Source organism: Pelophylax lessonae, assembly GCF_965119305.1.
Source record: "Pelophylax lessonae genome assembly, chromosome: 2".
Classification (NCBI taxonomy): Eukaryota; Metazoa; Chordata; class Amphibia; order Anura; family Ranidae; genus Pelophylax; species Pelophylax lessonae.
Genome location: NC_138769.1, coordinates 240,773,627 through 240,792,077, shown reverse-complemented (window position 1 = coordinate 240,792,077; position 18,451 = coordinate 240,773,627). Strand labels below are relative to the sequence as shown.

At 43.8% G+C, this 18,451-nt stretch overlaps 1 protein-coding gene across 1 annotated transcript in view; it reads left to right on the top strand.

Moving 5' to 3' along the window:
- LOC309548044 (putative helicase MOV-10) overlaps positions 1 to 18,451 on the top strand; it is a gene marked incomplete at its 3' end in the record, with an annotated part of 200,022 nt that overhangs the window by 73,446 nt on the left and 108,125 nt on the right. Inside the window, exon 5 of the mRNA XM_082248014.1 lies at positions 10,841 to 11,090. Within this exon, the coding sequence (XP_082104140.1) occupies positions 10,841 to 11,090 (250 nt within the window). The remainder of the gene's footprint in view (positions 1 to 10,840; positions 11,091 to 18,451) is intronic.

Sequence of the window (18,451 nt, the reverse complement as noted above, 5' to 3'; positions counted from 1 at the left end):
ATGCCAGATAAATGCCTGCAAGAAAAACGGCCAGGTGGAGAGGAGCCATATTCCTGTTCTAATAAAAATTATAAGAAAATGCTCTTTTTTTTCTGGTTCTGGACATGCTACAGAGATGAAACTTCACAGGGACACTTTTTGGACCCCCCCAGACACTAAATCCAAAAAAAGTCATGCCTGCCTCCAAAAATGCCCTATAAATGCCTGCAAGAAAAACAGCCAGGTGGAGAGGAGCCATATTCCTGTTCTAATAAAAATTATAAGAAAAATGCTTTTTTTTTTCTGGTTCTGGACATGCTATAGAGATGAAACTTCACAGGGACACTTTTTGGACCCCCCCCCCAGACACTAAATCCAAAAAAAGTCATGCCTGCCTTCAAAAATGCCCGATAAATACCTGCAAGAAAAATGGCCAGGTGGAGAGGAGCCATATTCCTGTTCTAATAAAAATTATAAGAAAAATGCTCTTTTTTTTCTGGTTCTGGACATGCTACAGAGATGAAACTTCACAGGGACACCTTTTGGACCCCTCAGACACTAAATCCAAAAAAAGTCATGCCTGCCTCCAAAAATGCCCGATAAATGCCTGCAAGAAAAACAGCCAGGTGGAGAGGAGCCATATTCCTGTTCTAATAAAAATTATAAGAAAAATGCTCTTTTTTTCTTGTTCAGGACCATTTTTATGGAAAGTCGGATCACAAGTCGGAATACAAGTCGCTTCAATTAAGATAAGGAGGCGACTCCCATTGAAGTATATGGGACAAGTCGGATCACAAGTCGCCTCAAAGTAGTACAGGACCCTTTTCTGAGGGCACACAAGTCGCCTCACAAGTCGCGCTAGTGTGAATGGGCTCTAAAGGTTCTTGCGGTAAAAGCCAAGGAAAGACCTTTGTGGTAAAATAATGTTTTTACTAAACAGAAAAGCCACACAAACAACAAAACACAATTCATTTCAAAATATACAACATGCACAAGCCAATCATCCTTTCTAGCAAAATAAGCATGTATTATATGTATGCAATAAGAAAACTAAAAAGTTACTCAACTCAGAGATGGAATCAAGATGGAATGTCCTTCATTGTTCCTTTTTTTTTCACCATAAAGTCATGGTTCCTTGATCAAAGTCCAATTCAAAACTTCTCCAAAGTCTTCCAGCTTGAACCAGCCATGTCTTGCCTCTTTGTCTTCAAAAACAGCACTCATTTGTCTCCCTGCATGCTTGTTTCAAAACCTAATCCCCTCCCCCTAAACTCCTCTGCCTCATATCCTGCCTGCACAACTGCTCTATTAAGGAGGACATCCTCCAGCGGGCTTGGCGCAAGGGGCCCATAGACTTTGATGGAGCCCGTATCCTCCTCTTGCCAGACATTTCCCGGAGGACCCGTCTGATGCGTAGATGTATGAAGCCTCTACTGGAGAAATTTTGTGAACTAGGGATTGCCCTTTCCACCTGATCGCCCGTAAGGGCAATCGCTCATACACCCTGCGAAATCCATCGGATCTACCGGCCTTCTATGGTTCTCTGGAGATGCCCCTGGTGTCTCTCCCCAACTGGTTGGCATTCACGCTACCTGCGGCAAGTAACACAGAGACTCCGGTTAGCAGGCCATAGAGGTCTCGGCAAAACTGCCAACCAGACGCAGAAGGCCACAAATCCCTCAAGACCACGAACTCTAACCTCCAGGAAGCAGGTTCAACATCAAGATTGAAGTTTGACACTGATATCATCTGCTCACTATGCATACCCTTTTCCTATCTTTGTTACGTCACTACAAAATGACTCAACTTCTTTGGTCGACCATGGCGAGGCCTGTTCTGAGTGGAACCTGTCTTGTTAAAATGCTGTATGGTCTTGGCCACCATGCTGCAGCTCAGTTTCAGGGTCTTGGCAATCTTCTTATAGCCTATGCCATCTTAATGTAGAGCAACAGTTCTTTTTTTCAGATCCTCAGAGAGTTCTTTGCCATGAGGTGCCATGTTAAACTTCTAGTGACCAGTATAACAGGGTGAGAGCAATAACACCAAATTTAACACACCTGCTCCCCATTTACACCTGAGACCTTGTAACACTAACGAGTCACGTGACAGCAAATTTACACTGCTATACAAACTGTACACTCACTACTTTACATTGTAGCAAAGTGTAATTTCTTGAGTGTTGTCACATGAAAAAATATAATAAAATGTTTACAAAAATGTGAGAGGTGTACTCACTTTTGTAAGATACCGTATGTCCATGGTGATATTTTCTTGTCCCTTGTGCTTCCCACTCCATGGGGTCTCCTCCCTACCTGCCACTTATCGGGGTGTTGTTTAATTATTTATTTTACTTACTAGCAAATGGTTTTAGCCTTTTGCACTGATGTACAGTATCTCACAAAAGTAAGTACACCCCTCACATTTTTGTAAATATTTTATTATATCTTTTCATGTGACAACACTGAAGAAAGAACACTTTACTACAATGTAAAGTAGAGAGTGTACAGCTTGTATAACAGTGTAAATTTTCTGTGCCCTCAAAATAACTTAACACACAGCCATTAATGTCTAAACCGCTGGCAACAAAAGTGAGTACGCCCCTAAGTGAAAATGTCCAAATTGGGCTATTTTCCCTCCCCGGTGTCACATGGCTCATTAGTGTTACAAGGCCTCAGGTGTGAATGGGGAGCAGGTGTGTTAAATTTGGTGTTATTGCTCTCACTCTCTCATACTGATCACTGGAAGTACAAGATGGCACCTCATTGCAAAGAACTCTCTGAGGATCTGAAAAAAAGAATTGTTGCTTTACATAAATATGGCCTAGGCTATAGGAAAATTGCCAAGACCCTGAAACTGAGCTGCAGCACAGTGGCCAAGACCATGCAGCAGTTTAAGAGGACAGGCTCCACTCAGAACAGGCCTCACCATGGTCGACCAAAGAAGTTGAGCGCACGTGTCAGGATCCGGACTTGAACCTGGGACCTCCACTGTGTCTGGCCTTGAATGATCTTTCTGTGAATCTTAATTTTCTTGAACCTTGAATCCTTAGCTCCTCCCATGAACTTCCTGATTTAAGCCATGTCTCTGCACTTCCTGGTTACCAGAATATTGTGCCTTCACCAGCCAATATCTCGCTTGTCTCTTGTGCTGCCGTCTGTATCTTTGCTATCATCCGTTATTGACATTTGGCTTGTTGCTCGACTTCACTTCTGCTTAATCCCAACCTGAAACTACTGGTTACCGACCTTTGGCTACTCCTTGATTATGCTTCTGCTTGATCCCTATCTGCTACTGGACCCCGGCTTGCTCACCTCCTTGTGGGGCGATCCTGAGGACCGTGACCTGGTGCTAACACGCAGCAAAATCCATCTCCACCATTAGAAGCGCTGGTGAAGACTGGTTAGTACTTAGATTCCGCCCCTCAGGTGAGCCTGCATCATCTGCCAGGGTGACCTGCCTGTGTTCCTATCCTGCTTGTTCCTGTGTGAGCTTCCATTGCTATAGCTACTGGTCTTCGAGCCTGATGCCTGATCGTGACAGCACGTGCTCAGCGTCATATCCAGAGGTTGTCTGGAAAATGGGGAAATAGACATATGAGTGCTGCCAGCCTTGCTGCAGAGGTTGAAGGGGTGGGGGTAAGCCTGGCAGTGCTCAGACCATACACCGCACACTGCATCAAATTGGTCTGCATGGCTGTCATCCCAGAAGGAAGCCCCATCTAAAGATGATGCACAAGAAAGCCCCCATACAATTTGCTGAAGACAAACAGACTCATGACATGGATTACTGGAATCATGTCCTGTGATCTTATGAGACCAAGATAAATTTATTTGGTTCAGATCGTGTCAAGCATCTGTGACGACAACCAGGTGAGGAGAACAAAGACAAGTGTGTCTTGCCTACAGTGAGGCATGGTGATGGAAGTGTCATGGTCTTGGGCTGCATGAGTGCTGCCGGCGCTACAGTTCATTGAGGGAACCATGAATGCCAACATGTACTGTGACATACTGCAGAGCATGATCCCCTCCCTTCAGAGACTGGGCCGCAGGGCAGTATTCTAACATGATAACGAACCCAACACACCTCCAAAATGACCACTGCCTTGCTAAAGAAGTTGAGGATAAAGGTGATGGGCTGGCAAAGCATGTCTCCAGAATAAAACCCTATTGAGCATCTGTCGGGCATCCTCAAATGTATGGTGGAGGAGCGCAAGGTCTCTAACATCCATCAGCTCTGTGATGTCGTCATGGAGGAGTGGAAGAGAACTCCAGTGGCAACTTGTGAAGCTCTGATGAACTCCATGTGCAAGAGGTTAAAGCAGTGCTGGAAAATAATGGTGGCCACACAAAATATTGACACTTTGGGTCCAATATGGACATTTCCACTCAGGGGTGTACTCACTTTTGCTGCCAGCGGTTTAGTCAATAATGGCTGTGTGTTTATTTTGAGGGGACAGCAAATTTACACTGTTGTACAAGCTGTACACACTTTACATTGTAGCAAAGTGTAATTTCTTCAGTGTTGTCATATGAAAAGATATAATAAAATATTTACAAAAATGTGAGGGGTGTACTTACTTTTGAGAGATACTGTAAATGCATGGTAGCTACCGGTCCCACTTAATTTTCCGGTCAAGGTTTATCCCAGACCCTTTTTAAGGAGAAATTTCTGGGCCTGGGAATGCTATGATGCCTAGGCTATAAAGTGTTTTGGCGTAGGGGATATAACGTGTATTTTCTGACTGAGGCCACCCCTGCGTGACATTAGGACGCTTCCGAAGCCTAGGCATCACTTTTTGACAGATGTCTCTGGTGGGTTATGCGTTTCTGCTGGGTTAGGTGTTTTATTTAGTTATGCTATTACAGTCTGATTTGTATTACATTGTTATCTGGGGTCTATATCCAGGCTGGGGCAGAATTTTGAGTTACGGCTCTCTCTTAATGGGCTCCTGCTCTAAGAAGGTGAGCTGTCCCTCCTCTCTAGGATTTACAGCTATATTCAGAGTAAGTTACAGTTACATTCCTCCTTAGTTCTATATGTCCTCCTCACACTGTACTGCAATACCCAGACGTTTATACACTGGTGCTGTCCAGTGGGGGCTTTCTGTGGCCCAGGAGCTCAATCCCTGAAGTGCCTTACCTTTTCCCCGACTAGGCCTTTGCTGACCACCTTGGCAGTTGATCTCCTTTTGGAGAAATAGTTCTTGTTCACCTCCTTCACATCTACCTCGTCTTTACTTGCCCTAGTTTCCTTGTGCTTTTTCTCATCTCCTCTCTTCTGCACTTTCTCCTTCCAGAGCTTTTCTTTCCCTCCGTTTTACCCCCCCCCCCCTTTTTTTTCTTCTTCTCTCCCCCTCTCCATCCCCATCCCTCGGCCTGGATAGGCGGCAGCAAATCACTCCTCTAAAATGACGCTAAAGCTCCTGTGTTGGTATGTTAAGGGACTTAACACACCTGATAAGCGTTCCAGTTGTCTCACTGATCTTTAGAGACAATGTCCTCAAGTTGTGTTTTTGCAGGAAATTAATTTCCGTGCTGACAGAATTCCAAAACTGTCCAATAAGAATTTCCCGTCAGCCTATTATAGTGTGTCTCTCTCGTCTAAATCTAGAGGGACGAGTATTCTTTTGGCCAAAACCCTGCCCTGGGAATTTTTGGACCTTCCTACTTATCATGAGGGCAAATACAGTATATCACAAAAGTGAGTACACCCCCACACATTTTTATAAATTTTTTATTATATCTTTTTATGTGACAACACTGAAGAAATGACACTTTGCTACAATGTAAATTAGTGAGTGTACTTCTAGTATAACAGTGTAAATTTGCTGTCCCCTCAAAATAACTCAACGCACAGTCATTGATTGTCTAAACCGCTGGCAACATAAGTGTGTACACCCCTAAGTGCAAATAACCAAACTGGGCCCAAAGTGCCAATATTGTTCGTGGCCACCATTATTTTCCCACACTGCCTTAACCCTCTCGGGCATGGGGTTCATCAGAGCTTCACAGGTTGCCACTGGAGTCCTCTTCCACTCCTCCATGGTGACATCACGGAGCTGCTGGATGTTAGAGACCTTGCGCTCCTCCACCATCTGCTTAAGGATGCCCCACAGATGCTCAGTAGGGTTTAGGCCTGGAGACATGTTTGTCCAGTCCATCAACTTTCCCCCTTAGCTTCTTTAGCAAGGCAGTGGTCATCTTGGAGATGTGTTTGGAATTGTTATCATGTTGGAATACTACCCTGCGACCCAGTCCCAGAAGGGAGGGGATCATGCTCTGCTTCAGTATGTCACAGTACATGTTGGCATTCATGGTTCCCTCAATGTACTGTAGCTCCCAGTGCCAGCAGCACTCATGCAGCCCCAGACCATGACACTCCCACCGCCATGTTTGACTGTAGGCAAGACACACTTGTCTTTGTACTCCTCACCTGTTTGCCACTACACGCTTGACACCATCTGAACCAAATAAGTTTATCTTGGTTTCATCAGAGCACAGGACATGGTTCCAGTAATCCATTTTCTTTAGTGTGCTTGTCTTCAGCAAACTGCAGGCCTTCTTGTGCATCATCTTTAGAAGAGGCTTCCTTCTGGCACAACAGCCATGCAGACCAATTTGATGCAGTGTGCGGTGTATGGTCTGAGCACTGACAGGCTGACATCCCCACCCCTTCTGCAGCAATGCTGGCAGCACTCATATGTCTATTTCCCAAAGACAACCTCTGGATATGACGCTGAACATGTACACTCAACTTCTTTGGTCGACCACGGTGAGGCCTGTTCTGAGTGAATCTCGTGTCTTGTTAAACCGCTGTATGGTCTTGGCCACCGTGCTGCAGCTCAGTTTCAGGGTCTTGGCAATCTTCTTATAGCCTAGGCCATCTTTATATAGAGTAACAATTCTTTTTTTCAAATCCTCAGAGAGTTCTTTGCCATGAGGGGCAAGGTTGAACTTCCAGTGAGCAATATGAGAGAGTGAGAGCGATAACACCAAATTTAACACGCCTGCTCCCCATTCACACCTGGGACCTTGTAAAACTAACAAGTCACATGACACGGGGAGGGAAAATGGCTAATTGGAACCAATTTGGACATTTTTACTTAGGGGTGTACTCACATTTGTTGCCAGCAGTTTAGACATTAATGGCTGTGTGTTGAGTTATTTTGAGGGGACAGTAAATTTACACTGGTATACAAGCTGTACACTCATTACTTTACTTTCTTCATTATCGTCATTTCTTCAGTATTGTCACATGAAAAGATATAATAAAATATTTACAAAAACGTGAGGGGTGTACTCACTTTTGTGAGATACTGTACCTCTTTTTGAAAGGTAAAATCTAGTCACAGACATTCACCCTGGCAAATGTGCATCTACCAAATGTCAATCAGCTCTCAGTTCTAAAAAAATGACTATCTTCCTTCACCGAGGGTACGATTGTTTTAGGCAGGCACTTCAATCTCACCATAGATCCAGATAATGACTCTTCAGTGGGCTCTTCTGCCTTACACCAGAGATCCTGAATTCGGCATAAGGAACTTTTCCATTCTCACCAACTGGTGGATATTTGGCATATACTCTACATCTCATCTACAGGAGAAGGACTACAACTTCTTCTCATCAACTCATGGATTGTATTCTAGAATAGACCTCTTCCTGGTCTCCCGTGCCACTATTCCGATAGTCTCCAGTGCTCAAATTGGTCATATTGCGCTCTCGGACCACGCTCCGATCTCCTTGTTGCTGGCTCTACAACACTGAACACCCAGACCTGCCACTTGGCGGCTAAATTAATCCCTTTTACAGGACCCTGTAACTAAAACAGAAATTTTTTGGGAACTGCTCCTCTTTTTCTAGATGAATTAGGATTCAGTAACTAACCATCTTTCAATTTGATCAGTTCATAAATGCTAGATTAGAGGAGCGCCTATAAAGCATGGCCACTGAGTAAAACAAGAGAAAATGTAAACACTGTCTGGGTTACTATCCAGATTACATGAATTTAAAAAACATCAGAAAAAACTCACTCAGACCAACTCATGGAAGCTGAGGTAGCTCACCTCCAAGAGCAGATCAGGGAATATTTGTTATTTCAGGCCAAAAATAACCTTCTGAAGGTCTGTAGAGTTTTTTTTATGAATTTGGCGATAAGTGTATCAAATTTCTGGCTAATGCCATACGTACCCAACACAACTTATCATACATCCCAGCACTGTCTACCCCTTTGGGCGCAAAAATCCATTCGTGCCCAGAGATGGCAGAGACCTTCTACAATTTTTATGTGTCCCTTTATAATTTACACTGCTCTTCTCCCACGGCCAATGCCTCTCATAGGATAGTAGCAATTGATTACCTCAGAGCCACAAAACTGCTCTCTGTTAATGTGGAAAAGATAGAGATGCTCTCCCAACCTATTACTATAGAACAGTGATGAGCCGTACACCCCCCTGTTTGGTTCACACCAGAACATCTCGAACAGGGGAAATGTTCTAGCAAACATGCAAACACCATTAAACTTTATGGGACACGAACATTAAAAATCAAAAGTCTTAATTTTAAAGGCTTAAATGCAAGTTATTGGCCCAAAAAGTGTATGGGGAACTGGGTACTGCCCTGGGGGACATGAATCAATGCAATTCTTTTTTTTTTTTAAAAACAATTGTTTTTACAGGATCAGTGATTTTAATAATGCTTAATGTGAAACAATAAAAATGAAAAATTCCTTTAAATATCGTGCCTGGGGGGCCCCCTTAATGTGCCTGTAAAGTGGCGCATTTGTACGATATATGTAGCCCATTGCAGCAATACTGACATTTCTAAAGGAAAAAATGTCATTTAAACTTGCTCACGGCTGTAATGTATTGTTGGCTCCCGGCAAAACAGATAAAAAAATTAAAACAAACGGCCTGGGGTCCCTCCAAAATCCATACCAGGCCCCTGAGGTCTGGTATGGATTTTAAGGGGAACCCCACGCCAAAATAAAAAATAAAAAAAAGTGGTGTGGGATTTCCCCTAAAATCCATACCAGACCCTTATCCGAGTACACTGCCTGGTTGGCCAGGATGGGGGTGGGGGCGAGTGAGCCCCAACTACTCCCAAGGACTCTGTTGTTTCTATCTTCCTATTCCACAATCCATTTTGTATATCCCCTTGTTTTTTTTTAATCTATCCAATCTTCTCTTATATCGTCCCGGTCTATGATCTCATCTTCCCCCCACTCTTTTAAGTACTCCTGTATTCTTATTTTTTCTACTCTTCTCATCCAATCTCTGAGTGTCGGTGCCTCGTTTTTTTTGCCAGAATAGCGGGATCAGACCCTTTGCAGCATTCATCGAATGGGGGATTAGTGTCGCTTTGTATTGTTTAATTGATCTTTTTGTGCCATGAAATAGACAGAACCAAGGATCTTCTATTATCTCTATTTTCAAAACTTTCTTAATTTGAGCCAACACCTACTTTCAGAATTTTTTAATTTTCGGACATTCCCACCATAGATGGGCCATTGTACCAGTTTCTGTACAACCCCTCCAACAGTGATTATTTCTTTTTGGTAATTGTGAATTCTGTCAGGAGTGTTATACCATCTAGCGATGCATTTATAATTAATTTCGGTAGTGTTCACATCTACTGAAGAACTGTGAATTAATCTGAAACTTTTTTCTAAGTTAAAATCCTTATTCCGTGTTCCTAATTCCCTTTACCATTTTTCAATGTATGGCGGTACTCTCGGGCCTGCTATGTCATCCAGTATTTTATATATGTTCGAAATACTGTTCTTATATTTATCAGATGAGCAAATTTGCTTGAAAGGAAGCAACTCATCTCCCGATCTTAACAGTTTTGGTAAGGTGGACACAAAATGTTTTAGCTGACAATACGTAATATACATTTCTATTAACAGATATTCTCAATTTTGGTTTGCAATGTCACACTGTAATGTTTTGCTGCATACCTTTAAATAAAGAATTAAAAAAAAAATTGCAGGTTCAACAGGTAGAGGTAAAAAATATGCAAAATGTTTGTGTTATCTAATAAAATATCAATCTAATTAAAAACCTTTCTGATAGTCCAAATAGTGTGGGTTTGTTTTGTTTTTTTCTCCTTTCATGACCACCTTTTTCTTGCCCTTGTTTAGATGCATTCAAAGATGTATTGTCTATCCAAAATGATAAATAAGTCACATTGTTCCCAACCTTGAGGTGTAAGAATGTGAAAGAGTGTGTGTTTTTTCTACTAAGTACTTAGTAGAAAACAGGATAACTACAGCCTAGCAAAGCTGCATATGTAAGTTAAATTGGTTATTTTAGAGCAGCATTACACTGCATCTGAGCACTACAAAACCAAAAGAGTTATTTACATTTTATTTTTATATATATTCAAAGCAAACTTCCCCATCCATCTATGTCTCAATGCTTTATTTTGCTGAGCAATCACTTTAAAAAACACCCCTAGAATTTCTGGCTGTGGTAATCTTAAGTAAGGGAGATGATTCATATAGCATTTACTTTATGGAATGAATCTGCCCTCCTGAAGATTCCCGGGATGTATGACATTTGCCTAGGCCTTGAAACCTAAAATTAGCCAAAGAAATGGTTAAAACCAGTAAATGTGATACTTTCCTATCCATTTACTAATGCTAGCAGCATAAGAATTACAAATAGTCAATGTTGATTAAAAGAATGAAGTTTTGCTTTAAATATTAGGGACAGGAAGCACGTAGACATCATTCCTGAAGAAAATGATTTTATCTGGCCTAATTACTATTGAGTCACAGATCCAGAACAAGCATCCTGTAAATGTGTATTTGGTTTGTATCAAGTATGTATTCACTTTTCTTTTTTTTTTTTTCTTCATTGCAGGAGCTGTGTATGACATTGAGGTTCACGCCTCAACTGCTTTTTATGGATATTTTCCTGTAACCCTTGTGTTTGAATTCATGAAAGGAAATGGTGAAACTGGAGATGGTTTTTATATTGTAAGGTTTATATCTGCGGTGTCTATCAGTAAATTAGCAGAGGATCTGGCTCCAACATCAAGATATGTTCCTTTTCAAAGAGATCTTCTTAAGGAAGAAGAGAGGATAGAGGTGGATGGCGTACGACCAAATAGGTCAGTGCCTGATTGAACTTTTCTCATTTTCTGCAAATAGAAGCAAACCTTTATTGCAGCCTTTCAGTTCTTAGATGTCGTGGTTGCAATCGTTTTTTATTTTTTAGGGTTACTTATATCCGGCCAGTAAGTTTGTGTTTGTTATGTTTTAGCACAACAAGGTGCCCTGCAGATGTAGCAATTAGGGTACTGAGACAAACTACCACTGACAGAGGTGCTTGCAATGGTCAGCTTTTCTTTATTTAAACAAAATCTTTATCTCAAAAGAAACAAAAACTGTTGCCGTACCTGCCTATAGAGTGTTAGCTGGAGTTTAGTGTATCTAAATCTGCTAATGCATCTAACACTCCTCTCCCCCCAGATTATCTATGATGTTGTCCAAAGGTATCTCTGTTGCTCCTTCTTCCAGAGTGTAGGCACTCTATTACAGGTGTGTTACTGGCCAGATCAATAGGTGAACGCAGAAGGGGAAAAAGTAAAAAAAAAAAGGGCGGAATCTGAGGGGTGGGACTCTCCCTGTTCACATTGGTTGGCATATATTTTACTGGGCAGGATTAATCTTTAATTGTGATTCATTCGATCCTCCCCAGCAGCAGCACAGCTAGCTATCTGAACAGGCTGTGTATGAAGGGGTTTCCTTTTGAATGATGCTGTGATCTGTGAAGTGGGACTTGAGAGGTTTGGACTCTTCCTGCAGGTGTGACTGGGTGCGATTAAATGCTAATTAGGATGTATTCCATCCCACCCACCATCAGAGCTATGAAGAAATTAACGTCATTTGTAGACTCTGAAAGACTACAGAGGAGTATGTTCTAGGCTAGAGATTGAGCAGGAAGTGGCTGTAAGGCCCTCAGTCTACATCCAGGCTATACAAAATGTCACATGGTACAAAACCTCAACTAAACCCAGAATATCAGGGGATCTGCAAACATCAGAGCAACATGGTACAGAGGTATGATCTATACTTGGACTGACCATTCTATTCACTTCTAGTGAAAAGAAAGTTGGAGTTTGGCTTTAAGTAAAAAGCTTGAGTATAGACCAGATAACCTAAAGCAATAACATTTGTAAAAGAGCTACTTACAATGCTCAAAAATGTGGCTTTGTTTTTCAAAGTTATAATACCTAATAAAATCTTAATGCAGGAGCTTATAGTCTGCCTAAACGTAAAAAGAATCCCTTGAAAAAGTACAAAATTGGGGGTACAGTGTTGACCAGCACTATAGAAGAAAAAGATTTGTGGGTACCTATTTCAGTTGATTGCAAAATGAGCAAACAGTGTGACCAGGCAGTGGGAAAAGCAAATCGAATTCTAGGATGCATCACTAGAGGGATCACCAGCAGGAGGAAGGATGTCCTGATTCCTCTATATCCTGTTTGGATCCAGAGCAATTTGTTTTCTTTGTCGCATACATGTAAAAATGCTAATTTTTGGCAATAAAATGACATAAACCCCCAGAACATTATATATTTTTCTTTTTTTTTTTAAGTAGATTTTATTAGTAGAATGAGCAGTACAACAATGTATCAAGAACATTTTACATTGAGAAAATAGTGCAAACAATAAACGTACTAGTGCACAATTATACCAAACAGAGTATAACCGGGGTGACAGGGGGGGGAGAGACTGGGGGGCGAGAGAGGGGGAGAGAGATGGATGAGAGAAGGAAGGGGGATGATGTAATAGGAAAACAAGAAAAAGGACCCAAAAAGTTGAGGTTACCATACAATTCAAGCTTTTTGGCAATACACTTGAGCAAAACTTGGGTACGTTGGATGGGTCTGAGGGGAACACTTGGGGGCTATAAGGGAGCCATCACAAGTAGTGAAGGGTAGAGTGGCATGGGATGATAGCCGTGAGGTAGGGTGGCAATGGTGGAGTGGCCTCAGTCCATCAGGTCCATTGATACAGCTGTGTAATATGTGAATTTCATGTTTTGGAAGTCCATAACATGGGACGGCCATGTTTTGGTTGCAAAGAGCTGCCATTTGCGTTCAAGTCGGGTTTTGGAGGGTGGATGATTGAAGTCTGTATTTAAGTAGTCTTTCTGAAATGGAGCACACAGTTCCTTCTTGAGCTGTCCTATGGTTGGAGCGGAAGGAAGGATCCAGTTGGATAGGATGGACTTCCTTGCAAGCAGGAGGCATGTGAGAATCCACAGTAGGTGGCGAGCTGAAGGGCCGTTAGACCAAGTTAGTAATTGTTTGTCCCAATATCCAAAAATGAGCAGATAGGGGTCTTTAGGGATCATTAGTAGGGGGATCTTATGAATATAAGCAATGACTTGGTCCCAAAAGGTGGAAATGAAGCTGCAAAGCCAGAAGCGGTGTGGTAGAGAAGGTCTTGGGGATCTGCACAGGGGGCACAGTCCCACTTGCGGGTCATCTTTGTCCAATAGAAAGGGAACATGGGCGCGATGAAGGATTTTTAGTTGAGTTTCCCTCCAAACTTCGTTTGGCGTTAACTGGAGTGTCTTTCGGTATCCCTCGAAAATCTTATGGAGGGAGTCAGGGACCGGAAAGTGTTTGCCCCAATTGGTGGCAGAGGAGGAGTAGGTTGTCACAGAGAAGTAGCCCAGATATCGGAGATCGGGTAGTTTCAGTGGCAAAGAAGTTTGTCGGCGAAAGGGTCTTTGAATCCATTCGGGCCCGCCAAGTTCGAGAGTCTTAGGTAGCTGTGGCATTGGTGAAGGAAGAAAGAATGAGTAGCGAGGAGTTTAAATTTTTGCAGAAACTCTTGCTGCGGGAGGAGGGTGCCCGTATCTTGGTCGTAAAGCTCTGAGAATTTAGTCAATCCTTGTCGTTGCCAGGTTACAAAAGCTTTGTGAGACAGTCCTGGTGGAAAGGAAGGATTGCCCAGGATGGGGAGGTAGCTGGACATATAAGGGGAGCGTTGCAGGAGTTTCCTTACTTCCCTCCATGACAGTGTCCCAGAGCAGAAGGTTGTGTTGTACGGGAGAGGCAACGTTTATCCATTTGTAGTGCAGCAATGCTGGTAGATTGAGAGGATAGGTCATCTGAGATTCCATGACAAAGTTCGAGTAATGTGATGCTTGGGAGATCCAATCCAGAGCTGTTCTGTATAGACAAGAAGATAGATTGGGGAGACCCACTCCCCTCGCGTCTGGGGAGATATAGTTTTGCCAAAGATATGGTCTGCATTGGGTAAAGGATGTGGGCAAAGCTGATTATCTTGATTAGGTGGCATCTCATCAGGAGCGAGAGCGGGAGACCCATCCAACTATTTAGTTCCTGGGTAATTCTTCTGAAAAGAGGGGGATAGTATAAATGGAGGAGGGCAAGCTTCCTATCTTGATGCCCAGATAGGCAATATGGGATCTCGCTACTGTGAAAGGGGAAGAGGACACCCAGGAGGGAGAAGAGGAAACACCTAGTGGCAGAATCTCACTCTTGGAGAAATTTATGCGAAGGCCAGAACATAATTTGAAGGTGTCAAAAATAGCAGTGATTACAGGCATGTTGGTGGCTGGGTTAGAGGTAAAGATTAGGATGTCATCCGTGAATAGGGACACCCGCAGTTCCCCTGTACAAGCAGGGATGCCATGTAGAGGGGCAACAGACTGGAGGCACCTGGAGAGAGGTTCGATGGCCAAGTAAAATAATAAGGGGGAAAGGGGGCAGCCTTGCCAGGTCCCTTTATGAAGGCAAAATTCAGGGATAAGGAGACCAGCCACCATCAATCTGGCCGTGGGAAAGGCATACATGGATCCAATTAAGTGTGTGAAGGGACCACTGAAACCCATTTTGTCCATTACGAGGTTGAGCCAAGCAAAGCTGACATTGTCAAATGCCTTATCCGCGTCCAGAGAGAAGATAGCCAGGTCCCCCGAGGTGTTAGACTTAGCGTATTACAGCACTAGCAATACTTTCTGAATATTAAGCGTGGCTGACCTGCCCCTAATGAACCCAGATTGAGCCGGGACAGAAGAAAGGGAATGACAAGCGACAGTCTGGTTGCCATCATTTTGGAGAGAATTTTGGCATCCAGGTTAAGAAGTGAAATGGGCCTATAGGAGCCAGGTTCGAGGGGATCCTTGTTTTTCTTGGCCAAGAGTTTGATAATGACTTGGTAGCCTGAGGGTAGGAACCACCCGCCCACACAGTGGAGTAGACTTTAAGGAGAGTGGATTCAATCATGGGCTGGAAAGATTCATAACATTTGCCCGTCAAACCATCAGGGCCTGGGGCCTTGTTAGGGGCCAACGAGCGAATTGTGTCAGAGAGTTCAGTCAAAGTGATTGGGGCATTGAGGGTCGATAGTTGCTCAGGGGTCACATGGGAGAGGGGGTCTGAGAGAGGAAAGACTGGGCGGTCTGTGGATCTATGGGGTCTTGGGCATAGAGGGAGGAGTAGAATCCTTGCATAATCACACTCCAATCCTGGGGGGAGCGTTTAATGTTGCCTTGAGAGGCTTTTAAGGCTTTGATTTGGGTGGGGCTGAAGGTGCCTGAGCATAGCCTAGCGAGCAATTTACCAGACTTATTGCCAAACTTGTGAATGGTTGCTGACATTTGGGCATGTATAATGCGTTCTAAAGTGTGCGCCCATGTATCAAAGGCTTGCTTGGCATCATTAGTAAAATAAAATAATCAGCGCTCAAATCCTTCAGTGCGATGAACCACTCTTACTATGTAGAACCAACAAAAGGGTATATATAAATATTAATAATGCCAATGCATAAAGGTAGGACAATCCAAAACCAATAAATATTCTCTGTGTAGATCTCTGTGCGCCCATGTATCAAAGGCTTGCTTGGCATCATGCCATTCTCTCCTGTTTGCAGGAGAGTCATGGGTAATCAGGGTGCGTTGGGCTAAGTTGAGGCGGGAGCTAGCGGCTTAGTAGTTGGATGTGGCATTTTTTCGGTATGAGGCGGAGTATGAAATTATGTGTCCTCTAAGGTACGCTTTGCCGTCTTCCCAGAACAGATTGGGATCCGCAAGATGGGGGATATTGGCTTCAGGTATTCATGCCATGCCAGTTCCAGGAACGAATGGAAGTCGGAGTTATCTTTTAGATATGCTGGGGAAACGCCAGGAGTGCGTATCGGGAGTGGAGCGGGAGTTGTCAACGGATAGGGATATCGGGGAATGGTCAGAGATGATGATGTCGTGAATGTCGGAGGAATCAATGTGGGGGATAATATTGTCAGAGCAGAAGAGGTAGTCAATTCTGGTAAATACTCTATGTGGATTCCCTGTCTGCCGGATGTCCGTGAAGCATAGGGATTCGATAGTGGTAGCAAGTAGAGATGGGGCTGGGTCGTGTCATTTGCCTCTGCGGGGTTTGGGGGTGGATCTATCCAGGGCTGGGTCCATGATTAGGTTGAAGTCCCCCCCATTATATGGGGGGACATTGGGGTTGTGGAGAAGCTTGGCGGAGATGTCCACGAAGAAGTGTTTGTCGGATGAATTGGGGGCATAAACAATAGAGATAATAATATCTTTTTCGTGTATGCGGAGATGCAGAGAGGTAAAGCAACCATGAGAGTCAGTTTCAGAGGAGAGAATGTCATAAGCTTAGCATTTATGTAGTGGGACGAGTACCCCCGCTTTGTGTGCCACCGCTTCTGAGCCCAGTACCTCTCCTACCCAGGACTTCCTTAGGCGGTGGAAATCCGAGGAAGTAAGGTGGGATTTCTGTAGGAGGGCAACATCTGCGTTCAGACGTTTCAGATGTCGTAGGACTTCGGACCTCTTGTAGGGGGATCTAAGGCCCTTAACATTCCATGAGATCAGTCTCATACAATGTTAACTGAGATGGGATATTGCAGAAAGATGGGGAAAAGCTTGCGATGTGCTGGGGAGGGGGGGTAGAGTATTGCCCGAAGTGGTGATGTCTAGGGGCCCAGTTTGGATCCGAAGGCGTGTGATATTAGACAGTGATAGGGGTTGGGGGGGGGGGGGGTGGGTGTACGTGTAGAGTGTGATAGGCAGAGGGGTAACCGAGGTACAACCATGAGAATAGAACAGGGGGGAATCAAAACAATCAATAACTTTGCTTTTTTCCGCATACCTTCACTGAGATTGCCGGTTCCCAAAGCAGTAACCCACGTCAGCTAGAAATATTCATGCCCACATTTATGGTGAAGGCTAGAAGAGAGGGGTCGATGAGGCAACCACCTCCATGCAGGTGCATTGGGGAATGGCAGCATCAGTGGGTATCTGGGAATAAGTATTAGCAGCATAGTAAGACATAACTTGGATGAGGAGACATGTAAAATCAGGCACTCTAATAGGTATATACTTACTCCCAGCTGGGATGAACAAGAAAGAAAGGGCATGTTGTCAGGCCCAAAATGGGCAAGAAGAGGGGTCTGCTACATGCAAGGCATGCGAGGTAGTTAACCGAGTCCTTGGAGGCCAGAGCGCAGGGAATGTCCGTTATTGGAAAACTTAGTGCGCTTGGGAGATTCCTTCCTTGGGCTCCGTTGAACCAAGGGGAGCGGATGTGGTGAGGTCCTAGACGAAGAGGAGGACAGGTCTTCCAGGTGAAGGGAGCACAGGAATGATTCCGAGGGATCTTGGAAGGACAGCTGATTCCCGTCAGGAGACTTAAGCCGAAGAACCACTGGATAGGCTAATGTGAATTTCATTTGATGTTGATGAAGTTTTGAGCAGATGGGTTGAAAGGCCTTTCTCTTTTTGGCGACTTCGACTGAGTAATCCCCAAAGATCAGGATCTTGACGCCATCTATGAGATGAGATCGGACTTGCCTGAACTTTTGTAGAATAGCCGCCTTGTCGGCGTAGTTGAGGTACTTAGCGATAATCGGCCGCGGTGATTATGCGGTGAGCTCTCTCCATGGTGTAGGTCCCTTGTAGGCCCAGGGCCTCAGGTATGCGTGTGGAACAGAAGTCTAAGATGTCGGAGGGGGGCAGAGATTCATGAAGCACAGATTGCTCCTCCGCAAACCTGTTCTCCAGGTCCTCTATTTTCTGCAGCAAGTATTGGTTGTTTTTTTCTGTGCGCCCATGTATCAAAGGCTTGCTTGGCATCATTAGTAAAATAAAATAATCAGCGCTCAAATCCTTCAGTGCGATGAACCACTCTTACTATGTAGAACCAACAAAAGGGTATATATAAATATTAATAATGCCAATGCATAAAGGTAGGACAATCCAAAACCAATAAATATTCTCTGTGTAGATCTCTGTGCGCCCATGTATCAAAGGCTTGCTTGGCATCATGCCATTCTCTCCTGTTTGCAGGAGAGTCATGGGTAATCAGGGTGCGTTGGGCTAAGTTGAGGCGGGAGCTAGCGGCTTAGTAGTTGGATGTGGCATTTTTTCGGTATGAGGCGGAGTATGAAATTATGTGTCCTCTAAGGTACGCTTTGC